This window comes from Salvia hispanica, chromosome 6 (genome assembly GCF_029641045.1).
Source record: "Salvia hispanica isolate PSC_SH4W2 chromosome 6, Shi_PSC_v1, whole genome shotgun sequence".
Lineage (NCBI taxonomy): Eukaryota > Viridiplantae > Streptophyta > Magnoliopsida > Lamiales > Lamiaceae > Salvia > Salvia hispanica.
This window is the reverse complement of record NC_142697.1, coordinates 16541726-16553640: the sequence shown is the minus strand read 5'-3', so window position 1 is coordinate 16553640 and position 11915 is coordinate 16541726. Positions and strand designations below refer to the sequence as shown.

Below are 11915 nucleotides of genomic sequence, written 5' to 3'. Positions count from 1 at the left end.
ATTATATCCAGAATATTAAAAAAAAATCTAGTTTTAGACTACTTCAAAAAATAGGGTTCCCAAATTTGATTCTTTTATTTTTGAATAATAAAAATTCTTATTTTTTAAAATTTAGTTTAAATATAACATATATAAATATATATTTATATATTATATATATATCAATCGGTATACCGGTATACCACAGTATACCGAAGCATCGGTATATACCGGCATACCGAATCTTCGGTATACCGCGGTATGGGAAATCTAATACCGTTACCGTACCGATAGAGATCGGTACGGTATCATACCGTACCGAAAACTACGGTATACCGAAAAAACGGTATTTTCGGTATTTTTTCGGTACGGTAAGTCCGGTATTCCGGTATTTCGGTATAATTCCCCAGCCCTAGTATAGATAAAGCCAAGTATAGCAATAAAAATAAAAAAAATCTTAAGAGTGGCTAATTAAGTGGTGCAGTAAGTGTTTTTGGAGCTTATTACAGATACTGTCAACAAAATGAGCAAATATGAAGTTAAAATACACACCTTCTGTCGCTTAGCCCACAACTCATGGTCAAGTTTAGACCTTGGGCCCTTTGAGGCCATGACTATCAGTATACCTATCTCATAACACTCTTTCAAACTTAAGTTAGTATAATGCATATAAGCAACGGTGGGACTCAGGTAGTTCACGAACTTGGGGAGCAATAAGGGGGTGTTCAGTTTGCAAGATTGTATCCGGGATTAAATTTGTAGTGTGTTTGGTTCATGAGATTCAACCCTACAACTCAATCCTAGATTATTAATCATGGGATAATTAGTCATAGCTAACCCCCTATGACTAAAATAATTTTACAACTCAATCCTAGATTGTATATTATACTATTATTTTATATTGGAAACCGAACACCACCTAATTATATACTACATCTTGCGAATAAAGAAAGACAGTTGCAAGCTCATAGACTAGACAATATGTGCAGATATAGCAAATAAGAAAAGCAGAGAGAGACTGAGAGACGTTATAATTTTTCAGAATAGCAGAATTCGAACAAAATCGATAAGTCCTCTTACTGAGCAGATCGTCAAAAACAACAGTATAGAAGTGATTCTGAACTAACATGAGCAACCAACTATCAATAACTACGTGGAGCAATGCCTACAAAATTAGGCAAAAAACGAGATATGTTTTACATTAGATCTATGAGTTAAGATGCTGAAAGCCTATGTTTGATTTTTCCCATTACAAACCATCCCATTGTACACAATTGAGAACTAGTCTACATTCTCTTTATGATGCCAATCAATTGCTATAGGTCACTTGAGTGCCTCCTCAAAAATGAAAGGTAGCACACAGACACATTATGTCAACCATTGTAAAAAAAAGTCAAGCATTCTGCTAATTATATTATACATACCATAACTATCACTGATTTTAATTTCAGCAATACATAGTTTATCCATCTTAATACCTACTTAGCTAATTTGCACTTAGTGAGAAAGATAAACAAATAGTAGTACAAAAGACTGCGTTGAACACTTTCCATATCAATTCACAACTCTTACAATAATTTAGTACTAGTTCCGTATTAAAGCGCATGACAGAAAAGAAAAACATACGCTTTTTTAACATGTAAATTGTAAAGTAATCCTTGTGATCTCGATGACCGCTCATTATCTAAATATTCAGAACTACTTCTGCAATCAGTATGCTCGTAAGAAATAAGTACTCCCTCCTTCCGCGAATAAAAGTCTCATTTTTCCATATTAGTCCGTCCGCGAATAGGAGTCCCGGTTCACTTTTACCATAAATGGTAGTAGGGTCTCACCTTCATTTAACTCATTCTACTCACATTTTATTTAAAACTAATATATACAGGTAGGACGGACCACTATTTAAAACTCGTGCCGCCAAGGAACGAGATTCCTAATGGCGGACCGAGGGAGCAGTGGCGGAGCCAAGAATTTATCGGTGGGGGGTCCAAATTTTTTTATTAATAATTGTTCAATATTTTTAATATCAACCGTCAATATTGTCCAAAATTAATGAGGCATAACTACATAAGCAATAAGAGGGATCGTTGAGAGGAACATATATAATTATATATAGAGAAAATAAGTAAAAACATGGACAATGTGAATTAATTTATTTTCCTAAATTGTAAAGATAATAAATATGAGTGTGTGAAATTCATTACATAAAATTACTAGTTGTGAGAAAATCAACAAAACTTATATATAAAAATTAACGATGCTAGTATTATAGTAGTATTTACATATTTATGGGAAAAAAAATAATTTTTATTTATAGATATGTATAGATTAAAGTTTCAAAATGAAAGAAAACAATGATACGATATGTTAGTATTTTATAAAACAATAATACTATATATTAGTATTGTATATATTTATGAGGTTATAGAATATTTTTTTTATTCTTAAATATATGTGCGATTTTACATTTTGAAATGAAAGAGAATAAATATAAGTATATAATATAATAATATAATAGGGTATTAAACATAAAAGAGAAATATAAAAGCAATACATAAAAAAAATTAAAACCTGCGCCTAAGGAGTGTCGAACTAGAGAGCTTTTAGATGTTAGACCAGACAGGGAGCCAACGAAGCTAGAAATATGTTTGTATATTGGTGCATACATATACTATATATAGGCAAACTTTTAATGGCTGAGGGGCCCAAGGGCCCCCCACGCCCCAGCGTGGCTCCGCCACTGCGAGGGAGTATCATTTTTAATCAGATATTCCTTCTCAAAATTAATTTCCAATACGAGCTACTAGTAGGGTAATGGAGTACTAATTTTTTTTAAAACAATTTGAAAATATTGCAAGAAAATGTATGTTTGGTAAATCCCGAAAACATTGCAATCCCACCACCATCTGTGTTGCTGAGCAGGGAAAGTCAACAAAACTCGATTCAATTATTGTACTACAATATCCATATAATTCCAAAAAAATTTAAATTTCAAAATATAGATCTCATTTCAAATTTAAGTTCGTTGTTATACAGCAAGACCTGTTTAAATTCCAATTATACCCCCTATAGCAATCACGCATCTCAATAAACGAAAAACCAGAATCGTCATTTTACAATTCACAACAAACGCCAAAAAAAGAGGCTGCAGTCTCCCTCTGCCCTTCTTCAGCCACATCTTCGCCGCTTTCTCTTCTCTATAAATTATCACCCAAAATTCCACACTCTCACAGCACACAATCATCCCTAGAAGAAATGAAGGCTTCAATCAAATTTAGGGATGAGCAGACGCCATTGCTCAGAGCTAAAATCCCACTCAATATTATGAATTTCCCCTTTCAGTCCGGCGTTTCCGCTGGCGATTCCAAAGAATTATCCCTAAACCTCAGAACTTTTCTCGATTCCGGCCCCTCTATCAAATTTTCCTACCGCCCAAATGATTCGCAAAAGCCTTTCAGCTTCGTTTTCAAAACCGGGATCGGGCATTTCGGCTCGCCCAGTAAAAGCCCTCTGGTGATGAGCGCCGAGTTCAATTTAGTCGGGAATCAAAACCCTAGATTCTTCATCCACTTCAAGCCCGATTTGGGCGATTTCTCGCTGAAGAAGTCACACTCGTCGGCCTCCGTGAAGAATCTGGGCGAGAAATTGAACGCCGGCCGCGAGGATTTCGTGGATGGAAACTATTTTAACGGGAACGGATTCTTCCCGGCGGCGGAGTCGAAGAAGGCGGGGATGGTGTTGGACGGGCTGCTGAAGGGCGCTGAGCTGACCGCGAGGACGTCGGTGCCGCTGCGCGATTTCGCGATGGTGAACCTCAGGTGGGGGTTTAGGGTTCCGCCGCGGGAGGCGGCAGAGGAAATGGATGCTGTGGTGGTGGGGAAGGCTGGTGATCGGATGGCTGGAATTAGACTGCCGTACTTGGTGATGGATAAAATCGGGATTGAACAAGTGGCGAGAGCTGATTCGAAGAAGGAGAAATCGGGTCCCGCATACAATGACGTGGCTGAGGCGTGTTTGGGGGTGAAGAAACAGCTTGAGGTGATTCAAGCTGAGAATGGGCTGCTGAGCAAGGCTTTGATTGATTTGAGATCTGACGTGGCAGCCGGGAAAATGAATATATTCTCCGATCACCACCGGAGCAAGTATGCCGCCGATGGTAGAGTCGATAGTGATAACACATCAATAGAGAAGGAGGCATTTTGAAGGGTGTTTAAATCTGTTCAAGGTCTATTGAAATTTAGTTACCTATTTACCTTTAAGTTTTTTTAAGTGTGATTCAAGTTATTGGATCAATATAGTTGGTTGTAAATCGTGGAGTCGATTTCATTTTGCATTTATCTATAGACTTAGATAAAAATTCAAATTTTGTTAATCCGTTATTTGTTCAATTTTCTGGCATTTCTTGTTTGCATACGTTGCACAATTCATCAAGATTTAAACGTTTCTCTAATTTTTTTTTGCTCAATTCGAACTTTTAAAAAAAAATCTCAAATTCAACCTTTTTTTTTTCTTCACAATTCATGTGTTAGAGCATCTCCAATGGTCGGCTAGCCGATTCGTCGCGCTAGCCGAACCATTGGAGTCGGCCAGCGCTAAATCGGCCAAAATATCGGCGTCCGCTGGCCGCCATTGTGGCGTGCCGATCGGCCAGCGCCGATTTTTAATTTTTTTTTTTTTAAAACCTATATAAACGCGATTTTCTCTCTCTCTATATTTTTGTACAAGAGCAACATCTAACGATGGACAACAACAACTAGGCCTAATACAAAATTAAGAACTAAAACAGAAATATGTCATACCGTTGGGCCCCGTTCGGCTAGCGGCAAACTATAACAGATTCAAGGCATACTAACAGTTTTTTATGTATTTTTTTAATAAATTAGTGAGGAGTAGAGTGGGGCGGTGGCTCGTGTGTGGAAGTCCAGATTTTTTTTTATTATGTAATTTTTTTGATTTTTAGTTAATGTACTTTTTTTTAATTTAAATAAAATTAACGAATTTTTCCCGTATATATGTCGTAAATTTAATTCCGTATTGTGATTTTAATTCCGTAAATGTAGTATTTTTTGAATTATTTTTATTGCGGCTGGCCTATGGCTAGCCTAAATCTGATGTGGCAGGTGGATTTTTGCTGCTGACGTGGCAGGGGGAGAAACTGCTGACCGATTTCTGGCCGAAGTACCATTGGAAATGCTCTAAATGTACTAGTAAATTATTAGTGGTGCTATAACTCAAGTTTTTAAATTATCTTATTCAAAAAAAATAGAATAATATTTGGAGGCAACACACTCAGAGTTTAGGAGGCAACACACTCAAGTTTTTAAAACTAGTATAGAATAATATACTAGTAAATTAATAGTGGTGCTATAACTCAAGTTTTTAAACTATCTTATTCAAAAAAATAGAATAATATTTGGAGGCAACACACTCAATCAAAAAATAGAATAATATTTGGAGGCAACACACTCACTCAAAGTTTACGTGGCAACACACTCCAGTTTTTTAAACTAGTATAGAATAATATACTATTAAATTATTAGTGGTGCTATAACTCAAGTTTTTAAACTATCTTATTAAAAAAAAAAAGAATAATATTTGGAGGCAACACACTCACTCAAACTTAAAATAAAAATGAAAAAACCAATTTAATGAAAGTAATATTGAAAAATTACGAACTTTTTAGGACATGCTTTTGTCCGATATATTCATCTGGACTTTTTCAATTATGCACTTTACATGTTTTAAAACAGGCTAACCCTCGATTTTGTACACGGTCCACACTGTTCACATGCAATTGCCCCAAATGTGAAACTTCCGAAAAAGGTGATAGTATTTATTTCTGATACATCGAGTTTATCCCAAAATAGCTTGTGAATTGACTACTTTGCCCCATCAAATTTGATTTCCCCCAAAATTTCTCCTTAAAAAAGCGATGCAACCCTAACTCTCTCTCACACACATCTGCGATCGACCTCCCAAGGACTGGACACCATTACCGGCAACGAAGATTATCTTTTGTACATACATCGCTCCATTTTTAAACCAAACCAATCTTGTCTTCCGATTACAATCGACTGAAATCTCCAATAACCGGCGTCACTGCATATAACATCCCAACTTTTATCGTTTTGTTAAGGTGGGTAGAATATAATTTTTTTTAATTCTCGAAATGTCATCGAATGTTTAGCCGAAAATTTCTAAAGAACTAAAGACTAATATAAGTTATTATAGTTCTAGTAAATGAATGTTATACACAAGTGAGGAACATGGTCACACTAATAGAACAAAATATTTTTTTTAAAAAGTCTAACTACCGGTGTATATCTCTAAAAACTACGAAAGGGAATACAAGAAATAAAATGGTGTACATATGTGGGCCTATAAATTAAATCCCAGCCCACTTCGAAAAAAAATTGGAGTCCATGGAGGAGCCCAACTCATCATCTCTCTCTTGCATATTGCCAGCTCCCACTCCACGCGTCTTTCCCCGAAGCATCCAAATCCCCCTCCACCGCCTGAAATCTCACACAAACTCCCAATAAATTTCGAGCAAGAATAGTTTCCTCTCACCCTCGTTTCATTTTCAAGGAAATTTTGTATTCACAAACTCATCTACCAAGCTCTCACGTTAAACCAAATTTACGCCGTCCTCTGGAGAGACCAAAACTTACACAAAGGTATAAACTTTTGCCCTCTCTTCAATTCATCAATTTCACAAGCATGCTCATCATACAAAAAGCATGCTCATCATACAAAAGTAATCGGAACTCGAAACCAAATTAAAACAATCAACACCGATCGAACATCACAACTGAAACCCCCTTGCTTGCTGCGAATTTAAAACTGAAACGAAAGAACATAACCGTAAAAGAACTTATCTTTTGGGGTAAATCGGGGATGTTCGGGTTGGTTTCGGGGCTGTTCCGTTTGAAATCGGGGGCCACGGTGTCGCCTTGCAGCTATCGAACAATGAATCGGGGTTGTCCGGACGATAACTGAACAGCAGTGAAGGCGGACAGCAGCAGCGGCTGAACGGCGACCACCCTCTCTAGCTGCAGTGGCGATTTCCGCCGAGGAGACAGCAGCGGCGGCGGATGTGAGAGAGAGAAAAGGGAAGAGAGAGACGAGGAGGAGGAGGGGACTCCTCCGTAAGGGGCGGCGGCGCCGGAGGGAGGCTGGCCGACAGTCTGCAGAGGAAGGGGAGAGAGCTCATTTCTCTTCTTGTTAGTCACGATGGAACGAGGGGGAGAGGAGAAGCTTAGTAGTGGGTTCATAAATTGGACTAATGAATTTAATGGTTTGGGCTAGCATTTTATTTCCTTTGGACTAAGGAGTGGAGTAAATAATTTGAGCCCAACTCTAATTTGAATATTTGAGGCTGCAGTAAATAAATGAAGAGGCCCAATTCCGAGATTTAGTCATTGCGGGCTGAAAATGCGAGAGAGTCTTGGCCCCGTTTCGAACATGGGATCGTTTGAGAGAGAATATAATAATGAATTTTATGTCTAAATTAAAATTTAGGTTCTATTAATTTTCATATATGGTTCCGTGTAACTAAGCAAGAATAATTGATCTTTCGATTTATTTTAGAATTTTGCTTAAAAATAAAACCTCAAAGTAAAAGATACATAGATCCAATTTAGTCAAAGCCCGAGAACAGTGAGTGGAAGAAGGCACATCAAATAAAATGAGTTTTAGAAATTCCTTAAAGATAAGTGAAATAGTGAAAGGGGTTACTTAGGAGGCATGCATTCCTAGTAAAGTTTAAGAATTTCTTGAAGTTTGATTAGTATTTTATTTTATATTGTGATGTTTTCAAAAAGGTTATCTCCGCAAGTTAAGGTCGGAACAAGAAAATCAAGTTAAGGAAATTAAACGAGCGAGGTGAACTTTTCTATCCTACATACTAATGTGGATGAAAATATGAAAATGTGAATCTATGTTTGTTGTTTATGTAAATGATGTTGTCTTGCCATAAATGAATGTTTTATGCCTATCTGTTTGGTTGGAACGTAAGAATCGAATTCGGGTCCAAGTGAGGGTGGTGTCCCTACTCGGATTAGTGTACACAAGTGGCCGTGGAAGGTGGCCACCTTCCACGGGTCACAAATAAAGTTATGAAGGCCGTTGGGAGGTGGCCACCTCCTCGGATGGAGAAAGATGTAAGTGACCGTGGGAGAGCACCATCTCCACGGCACTTGGTGTTCAGATATGGCAAAAGTATAGAAAGAACTTAGACTGATCAGTCGAACTTTAGCTCACAAAGAATTTAGTAAGCTCGGGCCTTTTAAGTGAAAACCCTCGAGTGTTACTGTGATGGCATGACAATATTTTCATTTTATATATGTATATTTCGGCAATGTGTTCACTGAGTATTTTTATACTCAGCCCTGCATATATTTCTAAATGTGCAGGTTGAGCAGTGACGGTGGAGAATGCTGAGCAAAGTTGATGATTTCCTTTTTATTTTAAGTAGAGGCTCTCAGTGGTGCATGTCTCCATACATGTGACCGTATTCATTCCGCTGCTTATTGTTCTTCTATACTCCGATAAATAATTATTGAATACTAAGATTTTCATTCAAGTTCTTGTGAAAAAAAATTAATTTGAAACTGTCTCCCCTTTATTTCTAAGTGAATATTCGGTCATTGTTTACCCCCTTTCTATTCCCCTCTTCTTACTTCCTACCCCTAGTCACGGTTTCCCGGTTTTGCTATCCATAGCAAAGTGCGGTCGTGACACTGCACTTGCTTGGTACAAACTTATATGAATAATAATTCCATCGAGCTTCTGCCCCATTCAGCTGTCAGTCATCAATTCATTGAGCCATGATTTATCATTTTTTTTTAATTTGTGGCGATTCTATCGTTGGAAATAATAAATCCCTATATAATTAATACAGGCGGGTAAATGTTCGTTTGAATTTCAAGATTAAAATCTTATCTAAGTTTTAGAAAAGTGTCCCTTATTACAACACATGCAGTGTGGTGTTATGGGCCTAATTGGGCTAATTCAATCAAATCGAAAGTCATTGTGGCCTTGTGGGTCAATATTTTACAGCAGTCGCAGCTTGCCTACAAAGCCCACTTTACCATAGCACCCTCGAGTTAAATTTATCTCTCATGATTATTTCTTAGCCGAAATTAGTTTAATTTACTACATGAAATAAAATTAATTTCCTAAAAGCCACCTTCTTACATCTTATTAAAATGACAGGACTTACGACAATAAATAGAAGTCCAACATTGTCTCAACCTTTTTTTATATATTATTATTCTAATGTACTATAACCAAATGATTCTACGACACAACATGAACCAATCTTTGCACCGTCATCCAACGTAATCGCGAGTAACATCCATATACGAGCCACGAACACAATCATGATATGAAAAAAATCAATTGTTGGTAACACATATATGAAGTCACTTAAAACATAAAAAAGGTAATGTTAATTAATGACAAGGATCGATCCCCTATAATTAATCTCCAACAACTCGTGATAAATTCCATTTTATTACTTTCACCACAGCTAAACATCTTGTACCCCACATTAGTCTGTAACAAAAAAAGCATTTAGCTGAAAGGGACAAAGGTGGGGGACCATCCGACAAGACTCGGTCCCGGCTAGACGAACTCATCATGCCCATTTTTACAACCTTAACACTTGTTATGAGTTGTGCATCAATGTCGTTTTCTTTCTAAAAATTGTGAGAGTATTATTAGATAACTTGAATTGTGCTCACTGCTCAGTACTAGTTCGTTATTATAGATTACAGAACATTGTAGTGTAAGGGGGTTGGATGAGATTAAGACAGCCAAACTATAGTTTTGAATTTTCAAATTTCAATGAAGGTGACATTCTACTTGATTAGCTTTTGTGGAAAAAGCGAAGCATCCTCAATCTTAAAAGTGGGTGTGGAAGTTAGCAACAAGGTAGTTTCTTTATTAAAGTATTAGTAATAAAGAGCGTATATACATGTCTTAACTTTGGTATATACATATAATTTTAATATTTTGTGGACATGATGATTCAAATTGTGTATTCAAAGCATACTAAGCTAAGCTCAATAAAATGAAATTTCTCCATACATATATTATGAATTATCCATTTAATTTGAGGACCTCACGAGTCATAATCAAGGCAAAAAAAAATTGCCAAGTCGAACTTGCAAAGAGTTGAAAAATCTCGTTCCTACATCATCTTAGTTAAAATTAGATATGCAAAATTATGGAGTATGTCACAAAAAAAACAAAGAGAAAAGCCTAATTAATCCAGTGAAGATGACATAAAACCAAAAGCTAAAAGATAAATAGAAGATTCAAACGCTTCTAGCCATCATTTCTTGAAATAATCTGTAAGACTCTTGCTTCTCCAGCTTGAATTTCTCATGGCAGTCAGCAATGAACAAATCGGCCAGCCTGTCAATCTCATTGGACGATTCTTGGTCCTCCAGCCACTGCAGGTACTTGGACAGCTCTCCAGTGCACTCCCCGGCCGGGCCGACGTCGTAGCGGAGCGACTTGGGGTAAGCATTGAAGTAGATGGTCCGAGAAGACGAGCACCAGTTGTAATGCAGCCTGAAAGAGCTGAAATAGAGCTTCTTCTGCTTGTTCTTGAGCTGCAGATTCTTGAAGATTTGGAGGAGGATTGATCTGGCTTTGGAGAGGGCGCGGTAGAGATGAGAGAAGATGAAGGTTTGGAGGAGTGTTTTGAGCTTCATTGATGATGAGAGAGAAACAGAGGGAGGTGGTTTGATGGAGAAGAAGAGATTGGTGGAGTTGAGAGTTTTTAGTGATGAAGGGGAAGCCATTTTCTTGGGGTGTGGAGGAATGTGTTTTTGTTGGGATGGATTTTATAGAGGCACTTCATTTCTAAATTGTTATTCTCTTTTATCCATCATTTAAAGACCTATTATCATATGACACGAATTTTAATAAATAGTTTAACTTTATAAAAATAATAAAGACAATGAGTGCAAAAGTTAGTCAAATGTGATATCTATTTTTAGTACTTCACATGTCTTAAAGTAGATGTTGCATTTTTCTTTTTTAACTTGTGTATCACAATTTTCCTTTTATGGAAAAAGTTTTCTCTCACGTAATTATATAAAAATATATTTTCTTTCTCTACTTAACATATAAAATAATATATTTTACAATCTCGTGCGGTGTGCCGTTACACAAGTGTGACATTTATTGTGGGATGAATGAAATAGTATCAATTTTGTAATAAAATATTCTCCCTCCGTCCCCAAAAGAATATGAAGAATGGATTCGGCATGAGTTTTAATAAATAAAAGTAAGAAAGAGAAAAAGAGAAAGAGTATTGGAAATAATGTTAGTGGAGATTGATATTATTATAATGGTATAAGTTGTTAATGGTAATGATATAAGTTGTAAATAAAATGATGTGTAAGGGTAGTATGTTATTTGAGATTTTCTAATTTAGAATGTTCATACTCTTTATGGACAGACAAAATGTAAATAGTTTATACTCTTTGGGGATGAAGAGAGCGAGGGTAAAAAAATACTTCCTTCACTTAATTAAATATGGTAGGTCTAGGTGATTTTAAATGGAGGGCCCGGTTGGCATTTCATTCAAGTGACAAATGCTTCACCAAGTAGAAATTAGGGGAATTAAAGTATTGCTGAAAATCTTAGAAACTTGAAAATTGAGAGTGAATCTTGAAATATATGAATCTTCTAATTTCTCCCCTTTTAGAAATTGGCATTTTATGTATTCATACCTTTTACTGATAAGAGCACTCCCAATGGAGTTCCCTAAAAACTCCCTTATTTCTCCCTAACTCCTGCCACATCAGCGCCACATCAGCACCAAAATTTATCCCCAGTTTTTAGCCAAGTGCTACATTGGTTTCTCCCTTATTTCTCCCTTATTTCTCCCTAACTCAACATTTCATTTTTACATCATT

General features: G+C 36.6%; 2 protein-coding genes and 1 long non-coding RNA gene across 3 annotated transcripts; 2 read left to right on the top strand and 1 right to left on the bottom strand.

The window, feature by feature from the left end:
* Positions 1-3123: 3123 nt before the first annotated feature.
* Positions 3124-4351, top strand: LOC148923291 (uncharacterized). Its single transcript, XM_089060359.1, has one exon. The coding sequence runs from the start codon at positions 3235-3237 to the stop codon at positions 4180-4182; it is 948 nt and encodes a 315-aa protein (XP_088916485.1). The 5' UTR covers positions 3124-3234; the 3' UTR covers positions 4183-4351.
* Positions 4352-6260: 1909 nt separating this feature from the next.
* On the top strand, positions 6261-8563 carry LOC125194234 (uncharacterized). Its single transcript, XR_007171735.2, has 3 exons — positions 6261-6656; positions 7803-7863; positions 8394-8563. It is a non-coding gene; the product is annotated as an uncharacterized LOC125194234 (long non-coding RNA).
* A 1487-nt stretch (positions 8564-10050) lies between these two features.
* LOC125206294 (uncharacterized) lies at positions 10051-10841 on the bottom strand. Its single transcript, XM_048105567.2, has one exon. The coding sequence runs from the start codon at positions 10791-10793 to the stop codon at positions 10302-10304; it is 492 nt and encodes a 163-aa protein (XP_047961524.1). The 5' UTR covers positions 10794-10841; the 3' UTR covers positions 10051-10301.
* Positions 10842-11915: the final 1074 nt, after the last annotated feature.